Consider the following 19,357-nt stretch of genomic DNA (forward strand, 5'->3'; position numbering starts at 1 on the left):
GCTTTGAGATATCAATAATATTATGCCAACATTACATCACTCGGATTAGCTTTCCAAAAAATTTCCCGATTTTATCTGTGTTCCACTGGCAATTTCTTTTTAAAAGAAAAATATTGTATTTCCCCCATTTCTACAGCGTTTCTACATCTAAACAAAAACCAAAATTTTCTTCGACTTCCCTCCTCCGTTCTCTGCGGTTCCTTATTTTATATCCCAATTCCAACCTGTTTATAAATTTACCACTGTCAATGTACCAGGCAAACACATACACAAATATATATGTCTGAAACAGTACAGGAAAAAAAGTCCTGAAGCCATTTTTTTGTCTCTCCCAAATTGACCTCAAATGTTTCTCCTGCAAGGAGAAAGGAAATGGGGAAACCTCTGTGCTGACAAATCCTGTCTTAAGGGCATATCTGTGTGTGAATGGGGTGAACCTGTGACCTGGGTTCGGGAACTGAGTATTCGCCATCACAAAGGAATGGCCAGAAAGACATCTGAAGACAGATTCCCTGTTTAGGGAACTCTCGGGACTATTTAATTGCTCATCGTCTAACATTGTATATGCCATCAAATGCCAACAGTGTCCCTCAGCTCTCTATATTGGACAAACAGGCCAAACCTTACGCCAAAGAATTGTTGTTGTTTAGTCCTTTAGTCGTGTCCGACTCTTCGTGATCCCCTGGACCAGAGCACGCCAGGCCCTCCTGTCTTCCACTGCCTCCCTCAAACTCATGTTCACAGCTTCAAGAACACTGTCCCACCATCTCGTCCTCCGCCGTCCCCTTCTCCTTGTGCCCTCCATCTTTCCCAACATCAGGGTCTTTTCCAGGGAGTCTTCTCTTCTCATGAGGTGGCCAAAGTCTTGGAGCCTCAGCTTCACGATCTGTCCTTCCAGTGAGCACTCAGGGCTGATTTCCTTCAGAATGGATCCATTTGATCTTCTTGCAGTCCATGGGACTCTCAAGAGTCTCCTCCAGCACCAGAATTCAAAAGCATCCATTCTTCAGCATTCAGCCTTCTTTGTGGTCCAGCTCTCACTTCCATACATCACTACTGGGAAAACCATGGCTTTAACTATACAGTCCTTTGTTGGCAAGGTGATGTCTCTGCTTTTTAAGACGCTGTCTAGGTTGGTCATTGCTTTCCTCCCAAGAAGCAGGCGTCTCTTAATTTCGTGGCTGCTGTCACCATCTGCAGTGATCATGGAGCCCAAGAAAGTAAAATCTCTCACTGCCTCTATTTCTTCTCCTTCTATTTGCCAGGAGGTGATGGGACCAGTGGCCATGATCTTCGGTTTTTTGATGTTGAGCTTCAGACCATATTTTGCGCTCTCCTCTTTTACCCTCAATAAAAGGTTCTTTAATTCCTGGAGGAGGAACCGGCAAGCCACTCCAGTATCCCTGCCAAGAAAACTCCATGGACAAAGACAACACGCCAAAGAATAAACGGACATAAATCGGACATCAAGAATCACAAGACAGAGAAACCAGTAGGAGAACACTTCAATCTCCCAGGACATTCTATACAAGATCTCAAAGTAGCTGTATTACTACAAAGGAATTTCAGAAATAGACTGGAAAGAGAAGCTGCTGAATTGCAACTCATTACCAAACTGAAAACCATGGAGAGACCTGGTCTGAACAAAGACCTTGGATTCTTATCTCATTATACATGACAAAGCCATTTTTCACCTTCTCACCCCTTGCTTTTTCCTGTAAGACCTATTGCAGTCGTTAAGAGTCGTCAACAGGCTCATCACAGCTATCTGCCAATCACCCATTCCCACCACCCTTCTGAGTAATACCCCTCCCCACCTTCTCACTATATAGAAGGATCTGGCAACTTCTGTTTCAGTGTATCTGAAGAAGTGTGCATGCACACGAAAGCTCATACCAAGAACTAACTTAGTTGGTCTTTAAGGTGCTACTGGAAGGAAAAAATTTTTTGTTCTGTTTAGGGAAGTTTTTTAATGACTGATGTTTTAATGTATTTTTAATCTCCTGTTGGAAGCCGCCCAGAGTGGCTGAGGAAACCCAGCCAGATGGGCAGGGTATAAGTAAATTATTATTATTATTATTATTATTATTATTATTATTATTATTATTATTATCCTCCCAACCTCAACCCCAACCTCCCTCCTCAACCACCTCAACTCAATCACCCCCTAATTCCAAAGCTTCTCCTTTTAAACTCTCAGTTACGTACTAAGCTTGGATCCTAGACCAATAGGCAGGTAGGATCCTACAATGCAACAACCCGATTGGTCCAGTCAGACCCCAGGAGGGAAACATAATCAACCAATCAGATGGGACACTAATTGTGTAAATATTAAAGCCTGGGGTTTGGGGGGAAATCCATTCACTGTTTTTCGAGCTGCAGTAAAGAGCATGAAATCTGAGTATATTTCACTCTCCCTCCTGGAACCACAGCCAGTCAGAGGCTGGCAGGAGAAAAAAGCCAAAAGAAACACTTGTGGAACCAACTTTTTCCGTCACAAATGTCCTCTATACTGGAAAGGTCCACTATTTTGATTATTATTTTTGGGTGCTAGAGGGGAGAACGAACGGGATTTGTATCGGTTCATAAATCTGTTGCAATGTGGCGGAAGATTCTACAGACTTGCCATGGGGCCACAAGGTGGCAACCTAACTCCAATTTTAAGTTTAGGTTTTGGAAACACCCAGGTTGTGGCAAGGATCCTGGAAGAATCCCTTCACAGCTGCTGCAGAGGAGAGGCACTCTGCACATGCACAGAGGCACGGGTCCCGGCCTAGCTGCACCACCCTCCGAGTGCCCCTATTTCCCAGGATTTACAGATCTGATTTGATCCCACTTTTCTGCTGTTTAGGGAAGCTTTTAACATTTGATGAATTATTGTATTTTAATATTTTGCTTGAAGCCGCCCAGAGTAGCTGGGGAAGCCCAGCCAGATATGGGTGGGGTATAAATTATTTATTTATTTATTATTATTATTATTATTATTATTATTATTATTATTATTATTTATTTCCTTAGCACCTCCCTGTTTTCATGGGAGAAATGTTGGAAGGGGATGGAGTTATGTGGCCCCCCGAACCAAGGAGATAAGTGGCTATCCAACTTTTAGAAGACATCGGTTCTGTTTCTATATATGTTGGAAGTCGCCTGGAGTATATTAATTTGCTGTTTGAGGGATTGTTTTTAAAAGTCTTGCTATCTCATTTTTGACCACATCCGGCTTACCTTGGTTTATGGTTCTTACATTCCGGGTTCCTATGCAATATTTTTCTTTACAGCACTGGACTTTCCTTTCACTTCCAGGCATATCCGCAACTGAGCGTCCTTTCGGCTTTGGCCCAGCCGCTTCATCAGCTCAGGATCTACTTGGACTTGTCCTCCGCTCTTCCTCAGTAGCATGTTGGACGCCTTCCGACCTGAGGGGCTCATCTTCCAGCGTCATAACTTTTATATGCCTTTTGTCTTTGTCCATGGAGTTTTTGTGGCAGGGATACTGGAGTGGCTTGCCGGTTCCTGCTCCAGGTGGATCACCTTTGGTCAAAACTCTCCACTATGACCCGTCCATCTTGGGTGGCCCTGCACGGCAGAGCTCATAGCTTCTCTGAGTTATTCAAGCCACTTCACCCCTTCGCAAGGCAGTGATCCACGAAGGGATCACTTTGGCCACCTCATGAGAAGAGAAGACTCCCTGGAGAAGACCCTGATGTTGGGAAAATGGAGGGCACAAGGAGAAGGGGATGACAGAGGACGAGATGGTGGGACAGTGTTCTCGAAGCTACAAACATGAGTCTGACCAAACTGCGGGAGGCAGCGGAAGACAGGAGGGCCTGGCGTGCTCTGGTCCAGGGGGTCACAAAGAGGCGGACACCACTAAATGACTAAACATTTAAAAGTCTGGAATGGTTTTGTATGACTTCCTATGGGAAAGCGCGCCTTGGTTTTGGAACGCTTTGGTTTTGGAACGGACTTCTGGAACACATTAAGTTTGAGAACCAAGGTACCCTGTATATATATATATGAGAAATGGGAGCTCTTGCAAGCCGGCCCAACTGGCCCCCCAACTGCAATCCACAAATCCTCGTGGAGACATCTTGAACCGGGCGTTGACATGCATGCAATGAATCAAGGGTGCTGAGGGGAAGCAGCAAGCCGGCAGCAAAGATAAGCTGTCCCACCTTGGGCTTAAATATTTATGTTATTTGGAAGCCGGGCCTGTCAGTGACGGATTTGCAGAGAGGGAAGGAGGGTTGGGGGTGAGCGGTGAAAAGGGGCATTTGTCATCTTCTCCTTGAAAGGCGGCTTTACAAGAAGAACGTCAAATGCCCCAGGCAGAGCCTCTCTTCTTCCATGAAAGAGTGTATCATAAGACACGGCTTGCCCTCTTGATAAAGACTTGAGGAATGAGATTATCACCCCTCTTTTATCGTCCATTTCGGGTCACCCAGCCACTGCCCCAGTGTCCTTTCTCCTGGCAGATTGGCAGATCAAGATATGAGACAGAGAGAGAGAGAGAGAGAGAGAGAGAGAGAGAGAGAGAGAGAGAATGAAAGAAAGAAAGAAAGAAAGAAAGAAAGAGAGGAAAAAAGGAAGAGAAGGAAGGAGGGAGGAAGGAAGGAAAGAAGGTGTGTGTGTGTGTGAGAGAGAGAGAGAGAGAGAGAGAGAAGGAAGGAAGGAGGGAAAAAGAAAGAAAGAAAGAAAAAGAGAGAAAGGGAGAGAAAGAGAGAAGGAAGGAAGGAAGGAAGGAAGGAAGGAAGGAAGGAAGGAAGGAAGGAAGGAAGTGTCCTTCAGGGGTCATCAAACCTTTTCAGTGGGGGGGGCCGACTATATTGGGGGGGGGATGAATGAATTCCTGTGCCCCACAAATAACCCAGAGGTGCATTTTCAATAAAAGGATACGTTCTACTCATGTGAAAACACATCCGTGGGCCGGATCCGGCCCCCGGGTCTTAGGTTGCCTCCCCCTGGCCTAGTCCTCATGGTTCTGAAGAAAGGAGCTGTCTCAAGAGCAGTGTAGGAGGCAGTGGGTCTGGAGGGCTTTGGGGAGAGTTTCTCCCAGTCCTACCTAGACATGCCCTGAAGGACTGAAGGATTGAAATAGTGTTACGGAAATGACATGGGGGACACATCTTTAAAGTTGTTGCAATGTTACAAACATTATGCCTGAATGTATCCTTTCGACTTGACAGGCCAGGGAAGATGCCTAGCTTCATAAATTCGTAGAAAATCCATACTTTAACCGACTCTCCTCATTCCAGCGCCATTTGAACCTTGAGAGAAAGGTGAATTTGGGCTCCACCTCCATCCATGAACCAAGAAGCGGGAACAGGGCAACCCGCCAGAATTCCCCAAGCGGGAGAGCACATCCATGGCACCCCACTCAGGGCGTGATCAAGGGGGCAACGATAGACATCCGCAGAGGCAGGTGTTCTGAAAGCCCATCTCCAGACAAGTCCGGAGGGCAAGGACATGTCAAGAGTTTCATTGTTCTTTCAGTGATGGGGACTTGAGAGGCCTTGGGAAAGGTGTCTGATCAAGAGACCTAATGTTGAACTTGTGTCACCCTTGTATACTCCTCCACGAGGACACAGGTGGTGCTTTGGTCTAAGCCAGGCACGTCCAACAGGTAGATATTGATGTACCGGTAGATCACTGGATGTCTGTGGTAGATCACTGGCTCCCCCCCAAAAGTTCAACATTTAAATTACCCTGCACCCCCCTAAAAACGGGGCTTTCGTCCTCCCTTAGAAAGCTCAACAACCCTGACCTCAACCTCCCAAACAACTTTGACCTGAACCCCAAAAAAGCAGGTAGATCACTGCCAGTCTTGAACTGTGAGTAGATCACAGTCTCTTGGGAGTTGTGGCCACCCCTGGTCTAAGCCACTGAGCCTCTTGGGCTTGCTGATCAGAAGGTCAGCGGTTCGAATCCACACAACAGAGTGAGCTCCCATTGTTCTGTCCTAGCTCCTGCCAACCTACCAGTTCAGAAGCACATCAGTGCAAGTAGATAAACTGCTGCGGCGGGAAGGTGAACGGCGTTTCCATGCGCTCTGGTTTCCGTCACGGTGTCCCACTGCTCCAGAAGCGGTTTCTCCTGCTGGCCACATGATCCAGAAAGCTGTCTGTGGACAAACGCCGGCTCCCTCGGCCCGAAAGCGAAATGAGCGCAGCAACCCCAGAGTCACCTTTGGCTGGACTTAACCATCCGGGGGTCCTTTATTTTTTACCTTTTACCCCTCCCCATTTGTGGCATGCTAGTGATGTAGTGATGATGCCTCTCAAAGTGTATTCTGGGGGAAAGAGGGAAGGTTTAAAAGAGGAGGTCGCCCCATGCTCAGAGGGCCCTTTCATATTGCCTAGTAGCCTCTGGTGCCCTTAATAATCGTAATAATAATAATTTTATTATTTGTACCCCGCCCATCTGATTGGGTTGTCCCAGCTTCCAAATGCTTCTGATGTTTTGTTTTGTTTTCACAATGAAGTGGTGTATATATAATAATAATACTGTAATAATAGATGTGTTCTCAGCCATCGTATTGTCGGCTCTCTCTTCCTTTGAATTGCTTCCTAAATTTACCTGTATCTCCTTCTCCCTGGCCTCATCACTGCCACTGCAAACCGCCCTGAGACCTCTGGGTATAGGGCGGTATATAAATTCCATAAATAATAATAATCACAACCAACTCACCACACTTCCATCTTCCCACCCGCCAACATTTCTTTTGCCCATTTTTCTGTTATCGCAAGATCTTTGGTGCAGAGACTTAGGTTTCAAGTGCTGTAGCTTTATAGCATGATTTTAAAAATATATATAAAATAAAATAAATCAGCATTTGGTTTTTTTACATGGAAATTATACTGGGGGAGACAAGGTGCCGTAGAAAAACAAAGTGCCGTTCCCAGCCAAGGGCTCAGCGGCCGGTCAGGAAACTCAAAGTGCCATGTGGAAAAAAAATATTATATTATATACACACACACACACAATGCAGTGTTTCTGAACGCAAGTCACAGTAATATCAGTATCGGACAACGAAACAGGGGTGAGCGGACTGGTTGTGAGGGTTAGCACACTTCAAATTCAACACTTCCAGGTTATTATTGTTAAAACTTAAGGCTACAAAAGCTCCGTAAAATATATACTCATCTAATAAATTAAAGGTGGTAGCCTCGTTTGCTGTGGCTTGGGGACTCCCCCCATGCCAAATTCCTTGCTTGTACAGTGGTGCCTTGGTACTCAAACGCCTTGGTTCCCAAACGCCAAAAACCTGGAAGTGAATCTTCCGGTTTTGGGATGTTTTTCGGAAGCCGATCGTCCAATGCGGCTGTCGGCTATTGTTTCCTGGGCGCCTGCCCCATCAGAAGCCGCGCCTTGGTTTTCGAACATTTCGGAAGTCAAATGGACTTCCGGAATGGATTAAGTTTGGCGCTTTGGTCTTTGCTCTTTATTTTGCGTTTTTGTTTTTGAGGCTTTTTCTGTTCATTTGTTTCTGTGACTGTGCGGAACCCAGTTCAGCTACTGATAGATTGATTGTGTGACTGCGGAAATGGATAAAAGGCCCCCATCCAAACAATGACTATCATCAGGGCAGCCAAGATTTTAAAAAGAAATTTACCATCTACAATACTGTCTTATTTATTTTGTAGCACAGTGCATTGGTAGTTGCTTTCGTTTTATCGATCCATGGTCTCATTAGATAGTAAAATTCACATTAAATTGCAGTTTTTGGGGTTGCTTTTAAAAGTCTGGAACTGATTGATCCGTTTTGCATGACTTCCTATGGGAAAGTGCACCTTGGTTTTGGAACGCTTTGGTTTTGGAACGTACTTCCGGAACAGATTCAGTTTGAGAACCAAGGTACCACTGTATATAAGATTCTTAGAGTCTTAAGGGGTCTTCTCTAAAGATGAATTAACCCCGCAGGGTCTCTCCCCCTCACATACACCCCCCCTGGATGTCTTATTCACTTCCTATTTTGTTCCCGGGAACATCCCCAACCCCGATCTCCTTTTAAAAATACCCAGCTTCATCTCTTCCCAAATCCTGAAAGTATTTATATCTGTTCTGCCCTTTCGGGGGGGGGGGACACTGCAAAAGGGGGAAATGGAAAATGGAAAGGGTGGGGGAGGAAATGTAAGGGGCGTTTTCATTCCGAAGCAGTGCCTTGAAGAGAAAAAACATGGCAGATTTCTTCTTTTTTTAAAATAGCTGTCTATAAATATTTCCATCGAGGAGAAAAGACAGCGCGGGACGTTAGCCTGCCGAAGTTTGTTTCCAGCGCGGCTGTCGGGGGCGAGGAAACGTGGAGCAAGGCCTGGATTCCTGCAGGTTCCAGGAGCAGACTTAGAAAGGGAGAAGATAAAGGAGGCGAATCTCCCACTGCAGGGCAAGGGCTTCTTGCTCCCATGGGGAGCCTGTTGGGTGAAGAGCAAGAACTGGAGGCAATTTCTCAGGTCACTGGAGGGATACTGGTTTGCTTGTGCTGGGGAGAGCGGCGTTGGGTGCTTTCTCTCTGCACAGCCCTCCGCTTGCAGAAGCAACACCCAAAGGGGCCTTTCCAAGCCCAGTGCAACTCACCCATCCATCCCCACGTCACACGCAAGGTCTCAAGCCAAAGTGGGATTCCAACCTGGACCAAGAATCGGGATTCGAACCCTGGACCACCCACAGCCCAAGCTCCACCACCCCACCAGTGAAACCAACATTGGGAGAGAATGCAAGTCGGGCAGTTCATATGCATTTAGACAGACCCCCAGCGGATCCTCAAAGTCAGTCTCACAGACGGGGAGAAAGGCCATTTCTCAGCCCGGTGAGGTTACTGAAATATACTCAGAGTCAGTTACCCAAAATCATTTTTTAAAAAATAAAAAAATGGGAGTTGTCAGGGACGGAACTGGCGACCCTCTGCCCACAAAGCCTGCGGTCGCCCATGGATCCTCTTCTCCCGTGGGCTCGATCCCCATTGGAACCACGCAGTTCCCAGGAGGAAGGGGGAAGATTTCTCCCCACGGCTGGGCTTGTGGCACAACCCTGGCTCCATGGGCAGAAAATGCTGGGAGGAAGACAAGAGGGGCGAGGCGTGGCCTTCTGCCCCTGGGCACACGCCCGCCGTTGGCGTTCTTCCACAGTTTTCTCGGGAAGAGGGCAAGGAAACCACCATGGCGGACCTTTTCCGGTGGCGGAGAGGCCTTTCAAGACACACCCACCCCGTGACGCCACCAAGATGGAGCGACAACAGTGCCTTTTCCCCAACCCCACTTCCCCCGTTACGTCCCAAGGGGCAGGAAGGTGATATTCCCTTCTTGATCAAGACCGGCCTCGGTTGTGCTCCTTTTGGTGGTGGCCCCCGTTGCAGAGCCCCCGTCACTCTGCAAAAGTGTCCTCCGGTTATCAAAGTTCTGCATTGCCAGGACGTTCCTTGGGGGGCTGCCCTGATTGTCCATGGGGGACGCCAGAGGCTCGGGGGCCGACTCTGAGTCATCGGTGGTCCCTGGGGTTTTCGCCTCGCTGTGGTCTTCTTCCAGGGGGCTCTCGGCGCCCGAATCCTCTCCATCTTCCTCTTCCAACGTGAGCTGGAACTGGAACTTGTCCGGGGCCCCTTTCTCGGATGCCAGCCCGTCAGGGGGCGGCGGGGGGCTGTGCGGGATCATACTCTGGTACCATTCGCGGTTGTCTTCGAGGGTGTCCAAGATCTCCTGGGCGTCCGGGTGGACGAGGTCAGCCCAGGTTTCCCAGAGAGGGTGAGCGATGTAGTCGATGAATCCCACCTGCCGGAAGGGAGACAAAGACAGGGGCTGAGAGGACGCAGATGCAAGGAACGCCCTTCGCTTCCCAGGATGCCAGTCTCAATTCAAAAAGTAAAATAAAATCATGCATTTTTGCAACTGGCTCAGATAAATACAAGGTGTGACTGGAAACCGGCTGGCAAAACTCAGAAATGAACCAGAGGCATCGCCCACTCTCCTTAAAACAAGACAAGGAAAAAAGCTGTCCAGGTTGGGTCAAAACATTAAATAAAATAAATTAGGAAACCAGATGCAGAAGATGTCTGTGGCCCCCTCCAAAAGGGAATCGTACAAGGTGCAAGCGGAAAGTTTGGTGAATGGTCACAGAAAGCGGACAGCGAGAAACATTTGAACATACATTCGGCATCGGAAACCCACAAAACGCTCACAATTGTGTAGGGAGATGAAGCTGTAACTCGAAAGACAGTGTATTTCCACAGGAAGCCCCCTCGTTTGCAGGTGTGGCTCCTCCTTGGAGGGTGCTCCCCCCCAACCCATCGACAAGCCCCCCTTGGCGCACCCACCTGGGACTTCTCTATGGAGGCGTTGTGCTTGTCGCACATGGGGCTGATCTCCATGCCCTTCTCCCGCTCCCGGTCTCCCTGGTGGAAGAATTCCACCATGATCCGGTCCGTCCACTGGCGGTACAGCTCCAGGGGTTTGGTCGGGTTGCTGAGGTCTGCGCAGTGAACGATGTTCTGCAGCACCTGGAAGGGCAGATATGTGTCGCTGTCAAGCGTGAACCCTCGGGTGACATTTGGAGGAACGTATTGGACTCCCAGTACGTTTCCGAGCACAATTCAAAGTGTTGGTGCTGACCTTGAAAGCCCTAAACGGCCCAGTAGACCTGAAGGAGCATCTCCACCCCGGACACCGGGGTCCCTCTCCCGAGGGCCTTCTGGTGGTTCCCTCAATGCAAGAAGCGAGGTTACAGGGAACCAGGCAGAGGGCCTTCTCGGTGGTGGCACCCGCCCTGCGGAACGCCCTTCCATCAGATGTCAAGGAGATAAACAACTATCTGACGTTTAGAAGACATCTAAAGGCAGCCCTCTTTAGGGAAGTTTTTAACAACTGATGTTTTAATGTATTTTTAATCTTTTGTTGGAAGCTAGCCAGATGGGTGGGGTATAAATATTTTTTTTAATTATTATTATTATTATTATTATGCCCATGACACCGATGGAGGAGTCTGCCTGGCAGGCAGCAGACTCCCCTGTGATGATACATTATGTTGAATAAAATTATATCCTGATTTTAATCTTTAATTTAATTGGATGCAGTGGCAGGATGGATGAGCAAAAGTGAGCTGAGCTCGAATCCTGCCAAGTTCGTGTGTCTGAGAAATGGGTCAGTTTCCTGCCCTGGATGGGGTTGCCCTCCCCCTGAAGGATCATCGAACCCCTGTCCCCTCCAAAAGAAGTTTCACCTGAATGCGGTCGGAGTAGTTGTCCAAAAGCAAGACCCCCAAACTGGTGACCTTCTTGGTCTCTACCATCGTCTTCAGATCAGCCAGAAGGTTCATGTGTTTGGACATATCTGTTGCCAGGACCTGAGACCAGAAACCATGGGGGGAAAGGATTTTATTCTATGCCGCTTGCCATTCAAATTAATCCCAAAGCGGCTTGCAAACAACAAATAATAACAACGTGATAAAACGTATTAGAACATCACAAATACAGCAAATCAGCAGTGAAACAATTGCAATCTATAAAACATTGCGAACAAGGCAACAACTAAAAAATAAGCCAAACTTCACAACTAAAGGAAAAGCCATATTATATGATTAACAAGAGATTATATTTATAATCTATTGAACAAAAGAAGCAATATTAAACAAAACAGCAGCTCCCAAATTAAGCTAAGCCCTGAGCTCCTCACCATGTCGATGGCCATCTTGCGAAGAGACTGCCTTTGCTTCTTGGAGATGTTCTGGAAGATGTCGCAGTTTTCCTCTTGCAGGAGCTTGAAGCCCACGGCCAGGTGGTGGTTCTCAAGTACCGACGCATCGTTGTACATCAGCGCCAGCTCCGAATCTAGGGACGGAAAAAGGGTGGTCAGTTTGACAGGTGGTGTCTCCGGATCAGAGGAGGCCATACATGTGAGTGAGAAAGAGAGTAAGGGAGAAGATTCACATAGGGGCTTGAAGCAGCCAACCAACATTTTGTGGGAATGTTCAGGGTGGCAGGAGAGGATATATTGTTTATTCATATCCTTCCTAACTTGCGCTAGCAAATTCCTTTATGTAGCAGAGTTACACAGCAGATAGCACAGCAGATAGCTGGTCGCAGGCTCGTGTGAGCCTCTCACTATTATACAATTCAATCTGTCTCAAATTGACTTGTACGTTCCTGGTAAGTTCCCTTGAATCCCTCTTAAAAGAATAAAGAGGCCACAATCTTATTCAAAGTCAGTGAAAGAAGCTGACTCACATCAGTTCACAGTTGGATTCCTGAAGGCAGACTAAGTTACAAATATGTAGATGTGGATCTGCCCCATATGGGGGTATAATCCCAGTGCTTCTAGGAGCTAGCAGAGCAGTCCTAGCTAGAAGTGGGTGAAATGAAGAAGGAAGTCAAAAAGAGGTGCTATGTGACTCGTCCTTTTATTACCTGGACAGGTAAGGTCACATGCAAAAGGAAGGATGTTCCAGCCAGGAGGAACAGGAAGTTTCGACCGGCTGGACCAAACATTCCCTCGCATGTCTTCTCTAGCATCGCAAGGAATGTTGTACTTGACTGCCTCTCATGGATCACATCCCACACATTTGCAGAACTATCAGGCTACAAGAGGCCCTTTTCCTAGTCCAGGCATCCTGTCCTCTTGTTATCGCTTTTTGCCCTTCACTTTGGGACGTCCTATGCAAAGTGGGGCAAACCTACCCCAGGCTAAGGAAGGAATGACTGGAGGAGACATTCTCAGGAACAGCTGGAAAGACTGGAATTGCCCCCAATCAGCCGACACGGCCTACTCACTGGTGTTGATCAGGAACTGGTTGGAGACCCCAGGGTGGTCGACGTCATGGATGGCGGCCGCAAATATGGCGGCCAAAATCTCCAAGTCGGTGAAGACGGCCTGGAGCAAGCAGATGGAGGGGAGACAAAAACGGGAGGAAAGTGAGGAAGACAAAGCTAATGATGGGGTGAGCAGAACTCAAACTGGGGAGCCAGGCTGGGCATTGGTCAGGAGGCAAGTGACCACTGTGGTCCTCAAGGCTGGATTACTGCAAGGCTGGGGCAGAATGTGGCAGCCAGTTTTCGGATGGGGGAATCAACTACTGAGCCTGGTTCAAGGTCTTCCTATTCATTCACAAGCCCAAGAACAAATGCCGGAGTGCTGTTGCTCATTTATTTTATTCTATTTATCTACGGTACCCTTCATCCAAGGACCACAAGGTAGCCTGCAATATAAACCATTCCCCAAGTTGACAAGCAATGAGCAACCAAGGCTTTAGTGTCATCAGCCCAGTCCTGTGGAACTCTCTGCCACTAGAGATTCACTGTGGATGCTTAAGCTGAGATTCCTGCATTGCAGAGGGTTGGACTGGATGACCCTCAGGGTCCCTTCCAGTGCTATAGTTCTTTGATACTGCGAGCCACAAGCTAAAAAGAAGCCCAGCAGAGTTATGTTGCGTGACCCCCCAACTCTTCTCCTCCCTGCCTTCCCCAGAATTTCCTCTTCACCTCCAGAGCCGGCATGGAGAGCAGGACGTGGGTGGACTGGGCCACGTCGGCCGCGTGGATGTTGTTGTGGTAGGCCACGTCCGCGTGGTAGTGGTCCTCCAAGGTCATCATGAAGGTGATGAAGGTGTCAGCGGGAATTTGGAAAGATTTCAGCAAGTCTCTTTCCTGCAGGGCGAAGGGTGCAGAAGAAGGCGCCCCTGACTTGTCAGTCATTTAAATAGCACTTTTCGTCCCACATCTTTTATGATGATCCAAATCGATTACAGTAGTGGTGCCCGCCCTGTGGAACTCCCCCCCATCAGATGTCAAAGAAATAAACAACTATCTGACTTTTAGAAGACATCTGAAGGCAGCCCAGTTTAGGGAAGCTTTTAATATTTGATTAATTATTGTATTTTAATATTTTGTTGGAAGCTGCCCAGAGTGGCTGGGGAAGCCCAGCCAGATGGGTGGGATATAAATAATAAATTATTACGGGGGAGGGTGGTGCCGAAGAGGCTGGCTGGTACAGGTCCCCACTGCCCCCTTCCCATCAAACTCCTAGCACCCGTCCCCCAGGGCCCCCTCTCACCTGGAAGATGCTGTACATGACGACTGTCAAAGGGCGGTGGCCAGAATACTCAGAAATCTTGAAGACGTCTAAGCCCCACTTGTTCACGTCTTCCAGTTCCTAAGGAGGAGAGGGCAGGGTTGTCAAAGCTCTGCTGGGGACCACCCCTTTCTGTGATGTATGTCTGATGTATTTGGGGGTGGGCTACAGGGTGGGCAATTTCAGGAATCTATATAAGAGCTTGCACACCATTGTTCTGGGTTCCTCCTCCCTCCTGTGTGTGGGGAGTGAGGACCCTGTTGCAACAGTTCAATAAAGATCAGGTTCACTAGCCGCTTTGCTTCTCAATATTCTCTGCTTGGCCTCTGTTATTTTCTCCTACCAGCAGAGAACCTACATAAGGACTCTAGACGGGCTCTTGGGTACCCAAAAGGAGCAGTGTTTTTTCTTATAACAATCGGATTTGCACCCAGCTTCCTGGAACCGGGAACCAGCTTCCCCCAAGCCCCGCACCTGCCCTCCTCCTCACCCTGGCCAGCAGACCCTCCTTCTCCGTCTTGACCCCGAAGCGAGGGATGGCGGCCACGCAGCGGAAGCTGGACCCGTGCGTCAGTTTCTTCACGCCGCTGATCTGTGACATCGGCCGCTTCTTCTTCTTCTTCTCTTTGTCCTTCTCCTTAGGGACCAGGGTTGGGATCTCCACCTCATGCTGCTTGTCTGAAACAGGCAGAGGGGTGGATATAAAATTCACTGCATGCCATTCATTGAAAGAAAAATGTCTGATTTAAAAATAAATAAATTGCATTTTTAATATTTTGTTGGAAGCTGCCCCGAGTGGCTGGCGAAACCCAGCCAGATGGGTGTCGTGTAAATAAATTATTATTATTATTATTATTATTATTATTATTATTAAACACAGGTGTAAATTGACTCTGGGGCAGGCCACTTCCGGTGGGGTCGAGGGACGACCCTCTCGGCTGCCCACCATGAAACAATGCACACTAGAACCGTCTTTGGGGTGTGGAGAGCAGTTTCCCACAGGCAGGATGAACTAAAACCTCATCAGAAGCGACAAACAGCCCCCCCCCCAAAATAAATTATCCACAAGGCGAAGATTTGCATTAAGCTTTTCGAAGCCCAAAGAAAACAGGTCCCTGCCACAAGGAGCTTACAGTCTGTGATTTGGCACAGGGGATGATAAGAGGAAGGAGAGAGGACCGGCTTTTCTCGTTCTCCTCCTCGATTCTAGCCCTGCTTGCCCAATCCCCTTCTCTTTTTAAAGCCCCCCCCCCTTTAAAAAGGGCCCTGGCTGGTCCTCTTCTGGAGCATGGTCTCTGGAGGACACAGCAAAGGCGGCCCATGTCGAATATCCCCCTCCTGCCCGGCCTCTCGCACGAGTCTCCTGCTGTTCCGAGGGAGACCCCCGCCCCAATATTCCCGAGGCACGCAAGGATTGACGTCAGAGGAGGCTAATAATATTACCGACGCTATGGCAACGGGAGATGCTGCGTGCTGGAATGCCGGTCCTCTCCCCAAAGTGATGTTTCCAGAGAGCAGACAGGGTCTCTCTCCCCACCTCACCCCGGAGAGGCTTCTTCTCGCTCTTGCCTCCGTCACAAATGCACAGGCACAGAGGAAGGGAACCTCTTCCTTAATACTCGCCGTATATATATGTGTGTGTGTGTGTGTATACATTTTATATATATATATATATATATATATATATATATATATATATATATATATATATACACACACATACATATGCACGCACACACTTGTTTTCCTGCACTGTGTTTTAAATCCAGCGCTGATGTTTTAATTTGTAAAAAGCGGATATCGAAACGTAAGAAGGTGGCCGGCCAGATGGGAAGCCCACAAACAGAACCTTGGTTACGGGAGGTGCTAGTCCATATGGTTCTAAATAATTTATGCAGTAAAGCTACCTTTTACAGAGTTGGACCATTGGTCTGGTGAGGCCCTCAGCTCCTGAAGGTAACAGGGTCCAGCTGTCCTTTGTCCACAACAAATTGTCGCTGTTTTTCGTGTTGAATATATGCTATATCAGGCATAGGCAAACTCGGCCCTCCAGATGTTTTGGGACTACAGTTCCCATTATCCCTGACCACTGGTCCTGTTAGCTAGGGATGATGGGAGTTGTAGTCCCAAAACATCTGGAGAGCTGAGTTTGGGGGTGCCTGTGCTAGATGGTCATTGATGGAATAGGTATCTCAAGCCATTTGCACATGTTGCCCTGCAACCACTCCATGCAGAATGTCAGCACCCTATATATAGAAGGAGCAAACCGGTGATATTTTAGGGAGCAGGCTAGCAGGCGGGGCCCATGACTTGCTGACACAACCCAAAACGCAGTTGCTGGATGTAGGTTTTATTTCATTTGTTTTTTATCTTATATTTTGGAAATGTACATCCAGTTGTTGTTTTTTCCCTTTAATTTTTTGGGGGGCCCCCAAGAGAGTGGGGCCCTAAGCAATAGCTTGTTTAGCTTATACATAAATCTGCACTGACCGGCAGAAACTCCTCGGGGTTTGGGGTAGGAGAACCTCTCCCAGCCCAACCTGGGAATTGCCCTACCACTGAGCTATGGACAGTTTGCCTCTCAAAAGGAGTTTGGAGAGTGAATGGGCTGCTGAAGAGTGCAGCTCGAACCCACAACCTGGGCATGATCAGCACCGAGGCCAGGCAGGAAAGGAGAAAGGCGAGTGCACTCCCCTTTTTGCAGGTGAGTGATCCTTGCACCCCCAACCTTCTCTTCTCCGTCTCCCCATTGCGCTGCCCTGGGGGACTCACCCAAGAAAGTGCTGCTGATGTACTCCGACACTTGGTTTCCGGAGCGGCTGGTTTCGGAGAGGTGGGTCAGTTCCCGATTCAGCATCCTTTTGAACTGGGGGGAGAGAGCAGGAAATAGTTCAATAATTCAAAGGAGCAACTCACAGGCAGCCTCTGCTGCAGGAGAATTTGCATCGAGCCAAAAGTTAAGAGCCGTGTTTTCAAGGGGATGAGAGTTTTGGCAAACGTGGAGAATTGCTTCTAGTCCTCATGACCCAATAGGAAAGGACTCTGGGAGGCAGCGAGATGCCTCTGGGCAGATGGGATGCAGCGATCCATTCTAGATGTGGCTTGACTCCCCCATCCTTTAAAAAAATATATATATAGTGGTACCTCGGTTTTCAAACGCAACCTGTTCTGGAAGACCGGGGGAGGAGGGGACTCAGTGGAAGCCGTTTGACTTCTGAGGTGCGTTCGAAATCAGAAGCATCTGTTTCTGGGTTTTCAACATTCGGAAACTGAAACGTTCGACTTCTGAGACGTTTGGAAACCGAGGTATCACTGTATCTTCTCTTTATTCCCTGTTTAGGGAAGTTTTTAATGACTGGTGTTTTAATGTATTTTTAATCTATTGTTGGAATCAGCCCAGAGTGGCTGGGGAAACCCAGCCAGATGGGCAGGGTATGTATGTATGTACCGTATGTATGTATGTATGTATGTATGTATGTATGTATAAATAAATATTATTATTATTATTAAGATTACAAGTGCACAGAGTAAGATAAGACACAAAAGAAGATAAGAAAATAGCACCCACAAGCGACAACAAAAATGTACACATTGCCCCCCCCAATATGTTATTGTAGGTAACCAGACCTTAACCTAATACAGTATTTATAAAAACCAGTTCCAAATATCATTGAATTTGTCTGTGGCAAGTCTACGTTGGTACGCAACTCCGACCACTAGTCCACGCTGCCTGGGGATGATGAGAGCTGGAGTGCAGCAACATCTGAAGGGGTGCAGGTCCCCCACAACTGATCTAGAGGAAAAGATCTTCCAGGATAGCTGCAATTCCTCTCCCTGTAGAACTACAAGTGCATAGAGCCGAGATACCTATTAGGTCCATAAATTACCATATAGCATCTATTCAACACAAAAAAACAGTGACAATTTGTTGTGGACAAAGGACAGCTGGACATAGAAAGGGCCCCATTAGCTTCAGGAGCTGAGGGCCACATCAGACCTAAATCTGGCCCTGCATTTGAGTGTCCTCATCAGCACCCCAAAAGAGCGAGTCAGGTGGCAGGAGCTGCAACTAAACATGGGGGGCCCTCCAGGCTAAGGGGTGGGGCTCTTTCCTCTGCCCCCCCTTGCCTAGCTGCTAGATAGGAGATCATGAGCCAGAGTTTTTGGGTGGGAGTTGAGCTGGAAGCTGGAGACACAGAGACCCGCTAGATCCAAAGCGAGATCTGTTGGGGGTCGTGATGCTGTGAGCCTCTATGCTCAGGTTGTACAGAGGAGCAAATAAAACCATCTATCCCAAAGCCAGCAGTCTCTGACTGTTTTCGTTCCAAATACCTGGGACCCCCGGAGTCTCTCGTAGCTCAGAGATTTGGGGTGACGTGTAAGGGAGAGAATGGCAACGCCTCTCAGCTCCTCGTAAAAAGCGAGCAGGGAATACGAGGTGGGGAGGGTCTCTCAGAAGTCCCAAGAACTGCAGGAGACCCATAAAAGTTGCAATTACGGGATGCCAGCTGCAGCACACGCAGAAATGAGTCAAGGCAAAACAATTTTATGAAAAAATGGTGGAGGCCGGGGGGCGGGCAGGAGGGATTCCATACTCGGGGCAGCTTGCAAAACGATGGATTTATATTCCAGTTTTAGTGGTTTTTAAAGCATTTGCAACAATGGGTGCTGTTGGATTCACTAGGGAGATTGGTAAATATTGAAATCCTCAAAAAGCATTAGCAAGACTTTGAGATTTAGGGTGTCGTTCCCCCCCCCCACCAAATGCAAGGTTTTGAAAGGGTCTTTTTTTTTTTTTACATTTGAAATACTTTCCCACCCCTACCTGGAGGTGCCATTGGGGATCCAACCTGCAGGGCAGTTTGCTCTACCACTAAGCTAGTCCTTAAAAACAAAGCAAGCTTCCAGTCCTCATGACCTGGGAACCATTTATGTCATATTTACAGAATCATTGTAAAGGAATGGACTCACATGCAGGGTTTGACTCAACACTTGCAATTAACAAATGTAGAAAGAGAAACAGGATGTTAAAATGATAAGAGAAGAAGAAGAATTATTTAAGGCCCATATAGTTCAAGCTCTGGTTTTCCCAGTAATGATGTATGGAAGTGAGAGCTAGACCATAAAGAAGGCTGATCGCCGAAGAATGGATGCTTTTGAATTATAGTGCTGGAGGAGACTCTTGAGAGTCCCATGGACTGCAAGAAGATCCAACCTCTCCATTCTGAGGGAAATCAGCCCTGAGTGCTCACTGAAAGGACAGTTCCTGAAGCTGAGGCTCCAAGACTTTGGCCACCTCATGAGAA

The 19,357-nt window shown here is 47.8% G+C and overlaps 1 protein-coding gene across 3 annotated transcripts in view; it reads right to left on the bottom strand.

Annotated features, from left to right (window-relative positions):
- Positions 1 to 6,768: 6,768 nt before the first annotated feature.
- Positions 6,769 to 19,357, bottom strand: part of LOC310753308 (3',5'-cyclic-AMP phosphodiesterase 4C-like) — a 53,386-nt gene continuing 40,797 nt past the window's right edge. For all 3 annotated transcript variants that reach the window (XM_083594453.1, XM_083594454.1, XM_083594455.1), the window contains 9 exons: positions 16,824 to 16,917; positions 14,542 to 14,729; positions 14,034 to 14,132; positions 13,463 to 13,627; positions 12,755 to 12,854; positions 11,661 to 11,815; positions 11,209 to 11,331; positions 10,307 to 10,489; positions 6,769 to 9,764 (listed from right to left, as the gene is read on the bottom strand). In XM_083594453.1, coding sequence (XP_083450579.1) covers positions 9,264 to 9,764; positions 10,307 to 10,489; positions 11,209 to 11,331; positions 11,661 to 11,815; positions 12,755 to 12,854; positions 13,463 to 13,627; positions 14,034 to 14,132; positions 14,542 to 14,729; positions 16,824 to 16,917 — 1,608 coding nt within the window. In that variant the 3' untranslated portion in view covers positions 6,769 to 9,263. The remainder of the gene's footprint in view (positions 9,765 to 10,306; positions 10,490 to 11,208; positions 11,332 to 11,660; positions 11,816 to 12,754; positions 12,855 to 13,462; positions 13,628 to 14,033; positions 14,133 to 14,541; positions 14,730 to 16,823; positions 16,918 to 19,357) is intronic.

This window comes from Podarcis filfolensis, assembly GCF_964270895.1.
Source record: "Podarcis filfolensis genome assembly, chromosome: 18".
Lineage (NCBI taxonomy): Eukaryota > Metazoa > Chordata > Lepidosauria > Squamata > Lacertidae > Podarcis > Podarcis filfolensis.